Raw genomic sequence first — 15,591 nt, 5'->3', positions numbered from 1 at the left:
GTAAACCACACAGGCCAACAAGTTCTTGCTTGCTCGGCAAAAGAAAGAAACATGCCTTCCACCTCGACCTCACATCACCCACAGCATCTCCTCTTTCCACTCGAAAGGGTCCTAGACAGAATAGAACTGAATGTGTGATATGGTGATTAAATTCTCAAAGTTAATATATTGTTAATAGTATTTTTCTAATATTATAAATTTGAATTTAATTCGTTATTCATGTTTATGAGAGGTAAAGTATGTTTTGTGCATTTCCTAAATTAATTATTTTCATTTGGCATACCTGCGTCATGACATCATCGCACAATAGTTTGGTGCACGCCTGTGATGTGCTTAATTCATTGCAAATGAAGTAGTAGATTCTGTCATCAGGGCTATCACACCAGGGCTTCAGCTGCGGAGCAATCTTGAGGGAAAGGCAGGGCTGACGCTCCCAACGCTAAGGCGGATACTTCGTTCTCATTATCAGGAGAAAAATGCAACTGAATTATATAAGCAGCTCACTACAGAAGCTCAGCGCACTAGAGAAACTCCACAAAGCTTCCTAATTTGAGCCCTTGATCTGAGACAATAAAAACTGTTTGCTTCCAAGGAGGATGACTCAGGGTTGAAATATGATCCCGCCCTAGTTCAGAATATGTTCTTGCACACCGTCTTGACTGGATTGCAAAACGATCGAATCCAAAGTGACCTTCAACCATACCTTTCAGATCCCGCTGTCCCAGATGAAGTGTTGCTGGAGAAACTCAATGTCGCTTGTTCCAATGAATCTGAAAGACAAAATAAGCGAAAATATGAAAAAAATGGTACTGTTCATGCTGTACAGTTAAATGAGCCTGCCCCTGAACAAAAACTTCAGTGCAAACAGTCAAAGTTTGATTTAATGTCACAACTGAAAAGCCTGAGTGATGATATCATGCAGATTAAAGAGTCAATTCAATAGCCCTTATCTGTCCCTCAGCAGTGTTTTGCAGTTTATGACAAAGAACCAGCAGCAGTGTCCCAACAGACATCATGATGGACCCAAGTCCAAAAGCATAAGACCTGGAAACCTGATACAGTTACATATCAACAACAGGGAAGTCCATACATGTCTCCACACCAGTTCTCACAAAGCCAACAACAGGTGAGGGAACAGAAAATACCTCTTGTACCTGCAAACCCAGCTCAGTTGTCCACTGTTCCACCAGAACATTGCAGCACCCCATGTCCATCAATTATGCATCTCAGCCATCAATATACAGCACCGCAGTATTATCACCAGCAGTATATGGTACCACCACAACAGCACCCCCATCAGTTCCGCCAGCCCTGTCCCCTACGAGCCAGACAATGTTTCCATTGCCAGTAGCGCAAAGCAGAAGAACCTTGCACCCATTGTTACCACTGTGGCAGCAGTGAGCACTTCTCCGCTGGCTGTAAGAGTAAAGGTGCCAGGCCTCAGCTTGGGGCTCCATTAAACAGGAGCGGGTTACCCCTCAGGGACAGGGTGTGACCCGAACGGCAGAGAAGTCCCAAAAACATGAGAAATGTAGCATGGGCCATCAGAGACAGTTTGAGTCCCAGTTACTTGATAGTATTTTAACTGCCCCTTGTCAAGTTAACCAGCATTCTGCCACCACGTGGGGAAACAGTGCCTTGCTACCTATTCTCTACAAGGAAAAAAGACTGAAGCATTATGGGACACAGGCTCCCAAGTATGCATTATAGATGAGGAGTGGAAAGCCAAATATGCACCAGAGGTGACACTGAGAAATATTTTGGAGGCGACCGAAGCACCAGACAGCCTGCGCCTGGTGGCGGCCAATGGAGCAAACATGCCATACAGTGGATGGGTGAAGTTGACTTTCAAGCTGGCATCCCCTGTGACCAATGAGAAAGAGTTAAACATTCCTGTGCTTGTTTTGAAGGACCAAGAATTGCCCAGACCCATCATTGGGTATAATGTGATAGAACAAATACTGAAACAAAGTGAAACAAGTGGATCTCTTGATGTGACTAATGCTTGTTTGTACAGAACTGTTAGAAGTGCTTTCCCTAGCATAAAGAAGAAAAGTGTACGTACCTTAATTAACTTGGTGACTGCAGAGGACCTCAGCAAGTATGTAGTAAGAACCAGGAAGGAACCTGTGAACATACGGAAACACGCCGTTATGCAAATTCAGTGTCTGGTAAATGTGCCTCACGTGCAACAAGATACGGTGCTACTGTTTAAGCCACATGTTAACCCAATGTACCCAGATGGCCATGAACTCTTCAATACCCTCCTCATTCTGGAAAAGATTATGGCCCGGCCAATAATTACTTGTCATAGGTAATTATTGGCCTGGGCAATAATTACCATCAGTGTGCAGAATGGAACAGATCACAACATCACGCTCAGTGGTAGAAAAGAGCTTGAAACTCTGCAGCCAGTTAAATCTGTCTTACCAATATCAAATACACAGGGTGAAGCCCCAGCATCTGTTACTCAGGTTCTACCAGAGACAACTGAGGGAGATGGCAATACAGATCGATGGGACCCTCCAGTGGATGTGAACCATTTAACTCCGCCCCAACAACAACAAGTTAAGCAGAGGTTACGTGAAGAATGTCATGCCTTTTCGAAGTCGGATGACGATATCGGCTGTGTTCCAGGTTTGCAACTGAGTATCTTATTAAATGATAACAACCCTGTTGCCCGCACATACACATCAGTCCCTAAACCGTTATATCAAGAGATGAAGGACTACTTACATGACCTGAATGCTCAAGGGTGGGTGGCCAAGTCTCATTCCCCTTACTCGTCTCCAATCGTCTGTGTCCATAAAAAGGATGGCAGCCTCAGGCTGTGTATTGATTACAGGGACCTGAACAACAAAACTATCCCTGATCGCCAGCCAATACCCAGAGTTCAGGATATCCTAGATGGGCTGGGAGGTAACGAGTGGTTCTCGCTGCTAGACCAAGGAAAGGCGTACCACCAAGGTTTCATGTCTCCAGAGAGCAGGCACCTGACTGCATTCACAACACCGTGGGGCCTATTCGAATGGATCTGTATTCCTTTCGGCCTTATGAATGCACCTGCAGCATTCCAACGATTCATGGAAGAGAGCCTAGAAGGGTTAAGAGAAAAATTTGCATACCGTACTTAGACGACATCCTGGTCTTCACTGAGTCTTTCGATGAGCAAGTGGAAGCGGTGAAGAAAGTACTGCAGGAGGTTACAGTTCCATGGAGTCAAGTTAAAACCAAAAAAATGTGAGCTCTTTAAGAAAGAGGTACGATATCTTGGGAGAATTGTGTCGGCTGAAGGCAGTCGTATTGATCCAGCAGACACTGTTGCTGTAACGGCACTGAAGGAACAGACACCAAGCACAGTGGGGGAGCTACGCAAGATTCTTGGCCTGCTTAGCTATTATCGGCAATACATTAAAGATTTTTCCCGAATTGTCAGTCCCCTCTATGACCTGCTAAAAATTAACACTGAGGATGCTGGGCCACAGAGAAAGGGAAAACACAAAGTAAGAAACAACAAAAGAAATCATGTGGTGCCATCAAGTAAATCAATTGAGTGGACAGCAAAACACCAGGAGATCCTAGAAAAGTTGATTAACTGCTTGATTGAGCCTCCAATCTTGGGATTTCCAGACTTCTCTTAACCATTCATCCTTCATACAGATGCGTCCAACCAAGGGTTGGGAGCTGTCTTATACCAGCAGCAGAATGGCAGGCTGAGAGTATTTGCCTATGGTTCTTTTACTTTGACAGCAGCTGAGAAAAATGGAGCTGGAATTCTTAGCTCTGAAATGGGCCATCACTGAAAAATTTAGAGACTACCTGTACTATGCACCAACCTTTACAGTTTTCAGTGACAATAACCCATTGACCTATGTCCTGACCTCTGAAGTTGAACGCCACCGGGTGTAGATGGGTGTCAGAGCTCGCAGATTTTCACTTTACCATCCGTTACCGTCCAGGTAGAGAAAACATAGATGCTGACTCACTCTCCAGGATGCCGGCAGACCTGGAAATGACAATGAGAGAATGTACTGAACAGTTTTCACCTGACTGTGTGGGAGTTGTGATTCAAGCAGTGGAGTTCCAAGGGAATCCAGATGTGACTCTTGCAGTAGCCTGTCAGAGTGTGCTGGCAAGTATGGAGGAAAATGAGGGACTCCTCAAACCCCTGTCAAAAGAGAAAATCATACAAGCACAAAAGGATGACAAGGACATTAGAGTAATAATTAAACACTTACAAGCAGGATCTAGTTCTCCTTAGCAGTGGCGTTCAGTTAACTCACCAGCCAGAGTTCTTCTGAGAGAGGGGGAGAAGCTGAAGCTAGATGATCATGGTGTCCTGCCGGCTCAAGGACCACCCCTACCACCCCCAGGGGAATGGGCAGGTGGAACGTTTTAACCGGACATTATTGCAGATGCTGAAAACCCTGACTGAAAGACAAAAAGCTTATTGGAAAGATGCACTGAACAAATTAATCTTTGCCTATAACTGCACTAGATGTGATGTGACTGGCTTCTCACCTTTCCAACTGCTGTTCGGACACTCACCAAAGTTGCCCATCGATGCTCTCTTCGGACTCAACTCCGACAGTAACTCCCAAAGTTACAGTGAGTACATGGAACGATGGACAAAGGGAATGCAGGAAGCTTGTGAGATAGCGAGAGAACAGGCAAACAAGTGTGTAGAAAGAAATAAAAAGGAATTATGACCAACAAGTGAGGTGTACTGACCTGTTCCCAGGAAGCAGGGTCCTCGTAAAAAACCTGACCCCGAGAGGTGGGACCGGGAAACTGCGAAATTACTGGGAGGATGAAGTTCACGTTGTTATGTGCCAGGTGGCAGATGATGCACCGGTCTACGAAGTAAAAACTGAACAGAGTAAAGGCAGATCACGAGTTTTACATCGCAATCTTCTTCTTCAATGTGACCATCTACCTCTAGAAATCACACCAGCTCAAAGTACTAAACCAAAACAAGGACATCAACTAAGAAACAGCAGAACGCAGCCAGCCCGGGGAAGAGAATGTGAGTCAGAGTATGATAATGAAAGTGAAGAGGATGAGTACTACTTTCAAGTGGAGCCCTTTCAGATAAGACCACAAGAAAGCAGTGATTGCTTAGAAAAAAGAAATGTGTTATCACAACAGTCAGTGCCTTCTGAGCCTAGATCTAACTCTCCAGTGGTGGAACCAAGGCCACAGTCACTTCCAGCCGAGTCAGAGATAGGTCATCCAGAGTCTGCACCTGAAATAAGAGAACAGCTTAATGAAAAGGAACCAACTGTTGACCTAATGCAACAAGACTTACCTGTTAGGGAAGCAGCTGCAGCGCCCGGGTCCAGAGACAGTACATCAGAGGAAGAAAACAAATATCAGTTCACCAGGAGAAAACGATGGCCACCTAAAAAGTTTACCTCCGACAATCTTGGGTCCCCATCATGCTACAATTTGCAGATAGTGGGCAACAACCACTACCCACGCTTTGCATCTAGTGGGATGACAGCTGTGATGCACTGGTTATCAACACCCATTTGTTACCCCCAGCCCCCATATGTGTGCTATTAACTTTGAATTGCACTACCACATGAACTCTACCCCATAACTAGTCACTGTATGGACTGTGTTGAAGTAGGGCTGGACAATAATTCAATATCAATATATATATCGTGATATAATTTTTTTCGATAACGGTGATATGATTTTTAAACACATTTCCGGTATTTCGATATTACAGCACATTTAAGAGCAGAACGCGATTGGCTATTTGCGTGATGATTTACACCACAGAGACATGCAGCCACCAGCCAGTGCTCAGATCAAATGCGAACGCGGCAAGTTTTACAAAATGAGTACACCTGATGCAAATGCAACGGAACAAGCTTCCACAACTTGATGAAAATATGTGTGCATAACTACACCGTGCTGGTTAATGTTTGGTGCAGGAGAATATGTGAAATAAAAACTTTAAACACAGATACTTTATTCTGTATGAGCTATGTGTCACATGGCTAGTGTTATTAAACTCATCGTGGAGCTCCGCGCTGAAACCAATCATATGCGCGCTCCGCCTGTGTATCATAAAAACAATCGTATTTTTCATGTGTTCGTATTCAAACTCCAGTTCTGACCGCATCGCGAGCAAAATACAAACAACACACATGCTGTGCTGAGGTAAACAGCCTACGGCTTTCATATTTGAACGCATCTAGAGCAGGCAGAGGTGAATGAACAGCACTTTTGTGACATTTGAATTCTCCACTGTAATGCGATCTCATGCGAACATATTTTCCATTTGTGCTGGTAGATTACAGCAAAACAATCCACTTCCGAGAGAAGTGATGCTTCCTCATGCATAATAATGCAATTATAATCTTATGCATACTACAGCGCAGTGATTGGATTAAATGAGCTTTATGTCATGAATATATGTCAAGATTCGCTCAAAACGGTCTACGTCAGCATGTTCGACCATGCCCATACTTGGGCCGAAAGTACACGATTACGTCAGATTTTGTGACATTGCTCCGACTCAGCTTTTCAAACAGGAAGACAGAAATCGCTCTGAAAAATGCAAAAATAACTATTTTTCACTTATGAATAACATTAATGAGTAGGCTACCTTTAGTGTTTTCAATGATGTGCAGCCTATACATATCTGTTTACATCTCAAAAAAAGTGTTTTGGGGTTTCATGACCCTTTAAGAATAATAAAATCAGCCTACGTTATAGTTTAATGTTAAAGATATTAATATTACTAAAGTGAGTGAGTCTTATGTTTATTTTTATGTTTGTATGAGGGCTAAATACAAATAAAAGCTGAACATACATTTATTTGTACTGTTTTTATTTCTAAAATATTAAATATTTTTATATAGGAAGAGATTTCATAGATTTGGCAAATTCATTTTTCAGACGTTTGTAGGTACAGACATCCGTTGTGGCCGTTCTTGGCAGTTTTTCTGACGCTATTAAATAGTTCATTTCGATATAGTAATTATATCGTATCGACCGAAATTAAGAATTATATCGTGATATAAATTTTGGCCATATCGTCCAGCCCTATGTTGAAGGCATGAAATGTCACGATACAGAGCATTACCCAGAGACTGTTTATTGCCCATCGTGAGAAACTATTGCAAAATGAACAGTGGACTGTTATCAGATTTTGAAAAATAATGGACTGTGGTGCGGTTTTGAAACTGTGGACACTTTGAATCACTTTGAGACTTTCTTTTTTGACACTTTTTGAATCTCTTTTTTTGGACTTTTTTTCTCGCTAGAGCAGTGGTTCTCAAACCTGTCCTGGGGACCCCTTACCGCTGCACATTTTGCATGTCTCCCTCATCAGACACACCCAGTTTCTACTAATTAGTTGATGACTTGAATCAGGTGTTTTAGATGAGGGTGACATGCAAAATGTGCAGTGGTGGGGGGTCCCCAAGACAGGTTTGAGAACCACTGCGCTAGAGCACATGAATGGACTGTTTTTCCTTCCTAACAGAGACTTGTTGGTGGTTTGCAAATGACTTTTTTTTTTAGAATTCCTTCATGGGACTATTTACAAACAAGTGCTTCATGTCTATCGACAAATAAGGACTCTTGTGAGGTGAAATAAGCAATAGCAAAACTGTGAATGTATGCTTGTGAAAAAAAAGGGAGAATGTACAAGGAAAATGATAACAGTGCTGTAATATCTGATGTTGTAGACAACTGTTGGGTAAAGTAACTGTTCGTGTTTATGAGAGATAAAGTATGTTTTGTGCATTTCCTAAATTAATTATTTTCATTTGGCATACCTGAGTCATGACGTCATCGCACAATAGTTTGGTGCGCGCCTGTGATGAGCTTCATTCATTTCAAATGAAGAGACGAGAAGCCATAACAGTAGACTCTTATCTTATTTTATTTTACTTCTGTCCAGGTAACTATGAAGTAAACTGCACAAAACACTATTTAAAGTAATATGAAGGAGTTGTATGTGTTTTAAGCCTTTATTTTATATTTTACAAAAACTTGTCAGGAGTTCAGTGTGGTTGAGCACATGATTAGCATGTGCTCCGCGATTAGCGTGAAAGCCTGCCATATGATGAATGTTTAAAATAGAAATATAATTTATATATATAAATATATATATATATATATATATATATATATATATATATATATATATATATATATATATATATATACATATATATATATTATTGTTTTAACGTTATGAGATATCTTCATTTTGCATACGTGGTTGTTTAATACGTGGTTAATTCTGTGTTTTGTGTTACATTTGACAATATATGTGATGAGTGAATTTCATATTCAGTGTAATGCATCAGAATGAACTGGGAATATTGTTCATCTTCTAAATGTATTTATTTTTACATAAATTTCATGTTATTATTTAGATAAAGGTTAAATATATATATATATATATATATATATATAGAGAGAGAGAGAGAGAGAGAGAGAGAGAGAGAGAGAGATATTTAATATATATAGAGAGAGAGAGAGAGAGAGAGAGAGATATTTAATATATAGATATATATATATATATATATATATATATATATATATATATATATATATATATAAATATATAAATAAATGCTTTTGATGCTTATCTTTATATTTTAGGAATCTTAATCTTGTAAAAGTAAAAGACATTTGAGTGTCACTTGGTGGATTATGATGATGAAAAATATTGTTGTTCATGTTTATACCCAGTCATTGCTTTACAAATGTACAAGTCATACATGTGTTGAACACTGTAATGTGACAAACGTTTGTTATATGCATTATTGATTCATTCGTTGCAAATGAAGAGACGAGAAGCCATAACAGCAGACTCTTATCTTCTTTTATTTTACTTCTGTCCAAGAGTGTTACAAATGCATTTGAATTGCGGTTGCTAAGAATTTTATTTCAATCAGTCAAAGTAAAACTCAGGTATTAGGTTTGATTTCAGATGTAGTCAATATTAGGCTATATCTTTAAATTTAAGGTAAATAAATTAGGCTTGTTAGGTTTTATTTAAACTTTGAAAAGAATACTTTGGATTAGTGAACTGCTGTATTAATGGCATGTATGTATGTATAAAATACATACATATAAAAATATAATAAAATATAAAACATAAAATAAATTTTGAAGTTACACACTACAACAGTGCAACAGTGCAGTATGGTAAGAGACAATTGTTGACAGCTGACTATGAACCACAAAAATAAATAACTACAGTTTACATTAAATTCATTCAATAAACAGTGCACAATTAAAAAAAAAACAAAAAAAAACAGCATATGCTGGTTAAGTGTGTTTTGAAGCATGGAAGCTGGTTTGATGCTGGTCCTTAGTTGGTCATGAGCTGGTTTAAGCTGCTCAGGACCAGCTTAGCACCAGCACTTGACCAGCTTAAACCAGCTCAAACCAGCTAAGGACCAGCTAAGGACCAGTATAAACCAGCTTATACCAGCTTCCATGCTTCAAAACACCTGCAACCAGCATATCAATAAAATGAAATCTAATACCTGTGATATTTATGAGTTTTAATATGACTGATTGAAATAAAACTCTTACCAACTGCAATTCAAATGCATTCAGTTCTATTCTTACCTCTTCTGTCTAGGACCCTTTCGAGTGGAAAGAGGAGATGCTATGGGTGGTCCATGTGAGGTCGAGGTGGAAGGCATGTTTCTTTCTTTTACCGGACAAGCAGGAACTTGTTTGCCTGTGTGGTTTACAGCGTTAAGTCTACCGTGATTAAATAGCGTACGGATTTCTTCATCGATAGAAGCGCATTGAGTCCGGTTGCCATTATTTTGGCCTGTACACACATTCGCCTGAGTGTTTATTAATTCGTTATTAATGAAAATTGTTGCTACTAGATTTTGCACAGATTCGCTCATAGTTCAACATCTGAACAATCACAAATTAAAAACACAAGATGGCGCTTTGATGACATCAGTTTTCATTGAATATAAGTTTCAATATATTCTAGTTTCATTACATATATTCAGACTTTCATTCAGATTTTCATTCAATATATACAACCGATCATATTATAAATACTATAATTTCCGGAACAGCATGCCATAACATATATATACATATATATATATATATATATATATATATATATATATATATAGTCACGATCACGTCTGTTCCTGTCACATCCCGGACTACATTTCCCATGATCCTCCATTGCTTATCACCTGCACTCACTTCACAATCACTCCACAGTAATCACCACACCCAGCTGCCACTCATTACCGGGACTATAAAAGACTCACACACACACACCATCTAACCGCGAAGTCTTGTTTACTGTTGTAGCAATTCCGAGCATTTTTACCCTGTCTGTCTGTTGTTACAGTTCCTGCCTGTTACCCGTTGTCGACCCATCGCTGCCTGTCTTGACCCTTGCCTTGTCTGCTGTTCTGTGAGTGATATCTGCCTGCCTCGACCTACTGCCTGTACCCTGACTACGGTTCTGCCTGTTCCTTGCTGTACCTGTTTGCTGTAATCTGACCCCTGCCTGTACGACCACGCTCACCTTTTACAGTTTTTTCCAATTGCTAACACACTAAAATGACATGCACAGCACAATTATTTAAACTGACACACAGAGAGCAAAACTTCTTCTCAAGTCTCCAAAAGTCTAAACACCTTTTCTGTTTTACACACATTTTGCATTTCAAAATAGCACTTTTTAAATTCACTAAATACAGTTCTCTGCATAAGACACAACAATCTGACATAAAGTCACATGTTTGCCATTTCAAAACACTGCCATTCAAAATGACACTACATGAGCTAATTGGCCAATTACATGTGCCACCTGGCCAAACACCTCAGTGGTTAATTGTTAACACTTCAATCAGGATGTAAGCACTATGAAAAGACCACAGGTGAGAACCTTTTTTTTTTACAACAACAATGGAAGACATTGCAGAGAGAGGAAGAGGAAGAGGAAGAGGGAGGTTGAGAATAAGAGGGGGAGGAAGAGTGAGAGGTAGGGGTAGAGCAGGTAGAGGAGTTCATGGCCAAAGAAGACAAACACTTTCAAATGAAATCAGAGCAACCTTAGTAGATCATGTCATCAACCATGGGTTGACAATGCGTGAGGCTGGACAGAGAGTGCAGCCAAACTTGAGCCGTTTTACTGTCGCCTCTGTCATCCGGACCTTTAGACTGGAGAACAGGTATGTAACCAAAATTTCATGTAGTACACATGTAGTATACCCCATGTCATAGTGTATCAGTTGGGTGACACCTGTTTACTTAGTGTATGACATCAGCCATTCATGAACTGTACAAGTTTCCTGTACAATGTACTCTACTGTGGGGGAAAATATTTAGGCTGCATTGTCCAAGCCCTATATATATTTTTATTTTATTTTTTCTAAAGGACTGAGAGACGACACCATGGTGGAGGAAGGGGCCAAATGTTCACCGGGGTACAGGAAGCTGCCATTGTAAACTTGGTTTTGGAAAATAATGAAATCAGATTACGAGAAATTCAAAGCCACATCATCCAAGACAACACCTTATTCAACAACATTCAACGAGTTAGTCTGTCCACATTGGCTCGCATTCTCAAGCGAAACCAAATCAGAATGAAACAACTTTATAAGGTGCCGTTTGAGAGAAACTCTCAAAGAAACAAAGAGTTCAGACGAGCATATGTGGATGTAAGTACTATATTGACTGCAGTACACTACACACAACATTGTTTCCCAGTGTACTGGATAACACCATATTGAGTGATTTTTGTTCTTTGTTTTCAGGGAGTACTGGAAATGGATGCTCATGCAATCCCACATGAGTTCATCTTTATAGATGAGGCTGGGTTCAACCTAGCAAAGACCAGAAGAAGAGGGAGAAACCTCATTGGCCACAGAGCCATTATAGATGTTCCTGGCCAACGTGGTGGGAACATCACAATGTGCGCTGCCATCTCCAATATGCATGGTTTCCTCCACCGTCATGCCAAACTTGGACCATACAACACAGCCCATATTCTCACATTTCTGGACAGACTTCACAACATTCTCATACCACCAGAGCGTATGAATGATGCAGACCATCAAAGAAACCGGTACGTTGTAGTATGGGACAACGTGAGCTTTCATCGTGCAGCCCCAGTCCAAAACTGGTTTGCTGACCACCCAACATTTCTCGTGCAATACCTCCCACCATACTCCCCATTTCTGAACCCCATAGAAGAATTCTTTTCGGCATGGCGGTGGAAGGTATACGACCGGCAGCCCTTTGTGCGCATGCCTCTTGTGCAGGCCATGGAAGAGGCATGTGATGAGATTAATGTGGGTGCAATTCAGGGATGGATAAGGCACTCAAGGCGCTTCTTCCCTCGATGTCTGGCAAGGGAAGATATTGCCTGTGATGTTGACGAGGCGTTGTGGCCAGACCCGGCTGTGCGGCAAGATGCTGCCTAATTATTTTTCTTGCCTTTTTTTTTTTGTTTTTTTTTACTGTAATATATTTTTTTTCAGAAATTTTCTTTTTCAGTTTACTTTTTTTGTAAGAATATTTTTGTTCAGTCCCATGTAAATATATCTGCTGTGCTTATGTTGTACTGACTTGTTTACTGTAGTGAAGGAAAAAAAAATAAATGTTGCAACAGCATGTGTGTGTATCTGCAAATATTTCTGTGCATGTGAACAATCTGATACATATTTTAGTATTATGGCAAAGCATACTAAAGATGGGGGTGCTTTTCATTATGCCCAACAGTGTGTAGGTGGTTAGGCAAAAATCTGGTAATATGAATGAAGTGTGTGCCATTTCATGCAAAAGTTTGATTTTGATAATGCTCTGTGTAGTTTCGGTTGCAGTGCTTCATTTTGCAGGATATATGAGGTATTTTGCAGTTTGGGTGTGTGGTTTTGTGAATTGTGTTAAGTGTTTTGATAAAAACCAGACTAGTTTGAAAAATTGTGTGTTAGCAATTGGAAAAAACTGTAATAAAGCTGCATTTGGATCTTACGTTGAGTCCCGCTTCGTTACAATATATATATATATAATATATATATATATATATAAATTACACACACACACACTCACTCACAATTCTAAGCTCTTTGGTAGATCCTATATTACTGAAAATGATTATATGGCTGAATACCTGATTTTACAATATTCTGTTAGTGGGGATTCTGTTGGAGTTTTGTTTTCACAAATAGAAAATATACAGGCAGTTGGTTGTAGTTCTCTTACAAGGAGAGTAGTATAAATGGAGTAAAAGGATGTTTTTCTATTTTGTATTTTGTAGGTTTTTTGAGCAGGCACGAGAACAATCGCAGCTGATGGAGAATGCTATGTATTTGTTTTTGTTTTTTTTCCACTTTATTAACTAAATTTCTGTATACAAATTTCTGCACAATGATATCATTCTTCTAAATTACCATCAGTGTTTACAGTATGTCCATTATTATTTTCAGTCTCATATTTTCAAATAGGGCCTACATAATAGCTGTTTTAAACTATAGCTTTAACAAAACAACAAATCCTTATTTAAATGTCACATTATCGCATATTTACCTTTTTTTTTTAGATTTTTTTATAAAGGACAGACTTATACCTTTCTAATAAATTGAAGAAACCGTTGTCTTATTTCTTTTGTTCTCACTCCATAAACTATTGGGTTAAAACAACCTGGAAAAAGTACGTACATTGTGCTCACAAATGCACGACTACTGGGAGAAAAATTATTTCTTATTCTGTATGACAAGAATGCAATCAGGGCAAAAGTCAAAGTAAATGACATAACAATTATGTGAGTAATGCAGGTGTTTATGGCCTTTATTTGGGCCTTACCAGATTTAAACACAGAGGCAAAAATCACAATGTAGGAAGCAGTAATGAGAATGCAATCTGCAGTTGGTATAAGGAAAGCACACAAAAGTCCAACCAAGTTATTAATAGATATATCTCCACATGCTAACTGAACCAATGCCATGTGTTCACAAAAACAGTGATCAATTACATTTGTTGAACAAAATGACAATTTTCCAGCCAAAGAGACCATAGTAACTACCAAGAGTCCATTTCTGATTAATGGCACAACAACAAACTTTAGAAAGTTAGGGATTTCCATGTATTTGTGATAGTAAAGAGGTTTGCAAATTGCAAAGTAACGGTCCAGTGCCATCCACAAAAGCAAAGTGGACTGAAATGCTCCAACATAATGAATGCAAAACATTTGTATTAAACAACCAACTAGAGATATCCCACTCCAGTTAAATAAAAAGCTAAGAAGCATGTTGGGTACAGAAGATATAGGCAATATCAAGTCTACAACAGCCAATAAACCTATTAGTACATACATTGGAGAATGTAGAGACTTTTGAGATATAATTAAATATATCAGAATAGAATTTGCTGTGATAGACAGTAAAAACATCAGAAAGAAAGGGATAAATAAAAAAGGCCTCCATTCCCCTAGGCTGTAGAAACCATTTAACATGAAGTCTGTGAATGAAATATTTGGTGCAGAAAGATTCTTCATGCTGTTCAATCTCTTTACAAACAGGGTTTTGATAAAAAAGGATTAAAGCCTAAATATAACAAACATTTTTCCATGTATGTATAGTAGGCTATGCTACATTTGACAGTGATAAATAAAAAAGTACTAGTATTACACACAATCATGTGATTCTGTGATTTCACTTTCACTATATGAATAAAAGCCTCTTTGTTAAACTGTGCTGCTGTGAAGAAAAAAAAATCCACCTGACTTTTACAAGTTAAATGTTCAATGAATGTTTCATCATATAAACAGCAGAAAATTCACAAATAACTTTAGTTAACTAGATGTAAAGTTATACTTATTATTTAGGCCTTTCATGCATTAATATGTGCTCTTCCCATTACATTGATGAACTGAAATCTTTGCTCATTTGTTTAACTATGATAATGCTTTTTCTTACATGTTTGAGTGAAATGAAAGCTTGAAATGAAATCATGGTCTCTAAATACACCATGTCTGTTCCCATGAGTCTGTAAAATAATTAATTATGTAACAAGATGAAAAAAAAAAAAAAAAAAAAAAAAAAAAAACGTGTTGTTCAAGGTTAGCATTGCCCATTCTAGTGGATGTCACTATATGGGCCCTTTTTGTTTTTTGGCAACTAAAAAATATCATTCTGACAATATACAGTGGGTACGGAAAGTATTTAGACCCCCTTAAATTTTTCACTCTTTGTTATATTGCAGTCATTTGCTAAAATCATTTAAGTTCATTTTTTCCCCTTATTAATGTACACACAGCACCCCATATTGTCAAAAAAAAAAAAATAAAAAAAAAAATAAAAAAACAGAATTGTTGACATTTTTGCAGATTTATTAAAAAAGAAAATCTGAAATATCACATGGTCCTAAGTATTCAGACCCTTTGCTCAGTATTTAGTAGAAGCACCCTTTTGATCTAATACAGCCACGAGTCTTTTTGGGAAAGATGCAACATGTTTTTCACACCTGGATTTGGGGATCCTCTGCCATCCCTCCTTGCAGATCCTCTCCAGTTCTGTCAGGTTGGATGGTAAACGTTGGTGGACAGCCATTTTTAGGTCT

At 39.0% G+C, this 15,591-nt stretch overlaps 1 protein-coding gene across 1 annotated transcript; it reads right to left on the bottom strand.

The window, feature by feature from the left end:
* Positions 1-3,982: 3,982 nt before the first annotated feature.
* LOC137004264 (olfactory receptor 52K2-like) lies at positions 3,983-14,527 on the bottom strand. The gene is made up of 6 exons (XM_067364447.1): positions 13,623-14,527; positions 6,700-6,718; positions 5,176-5,245; positions 4,732-4,856; positions 4,052-4,168; positions 3,983-4,006 (listed from the first exon to the last, which is right to left on the bottom strand). The coding sequence occupies exons 1-6, from the start codon at positions 14,525-14,527 to the stop codon at positions 3,983-3,985; spliced, it is 1,260 nt and encodes a 419-aa protein (XP_067220548.1).
* Between the last annotated feature and the right edge of the window lie 1,064 nt (positions 14,528-15,591).

The sequence above is a fragment of the Chanodichthys erythropterus genome, chromosome 17, assembly GCF_024489055.1.
Source record: "Chanodichthys erythropterus isolate Z2021 chromosome 17, ASM2448905v1, whole genome shotgun sequence".
NCBI lineage: Eukaryota > Metazoa > Chordata > Actinopteri > Cypriniformes > Xenocyprididae > Chanodichthys > Chanodichthys erythropterus.
Note: the sequence above shows the minus strand (reverse complement) of the source record. Positions and strands in the feature narration are given on the sequence as shown.

Coding starts and splice junctions, on each gene's coding strand:
- LOC137004264 (XM_067364447.1), bottom strand. CDS start 14,527: ATGAAGAATCTTTCTGCACCAAATATTTCATTCACAGACTTCATGTTA. Junction 4,857..5,175: donor CTTGGTTCCACCACTGGAGA/GTTAGATCTAGG, acceptor TTTACTTCGTAG/ACCGGTGCATCATCTGCCAC. Junction 4,169..4,731: donor ACCCTGCTTCCTGGGAACAG/GTCAGTACACCT, acceptor CTCTTTTGACAG/GGGTTTGAGGAGTCCCTCAT.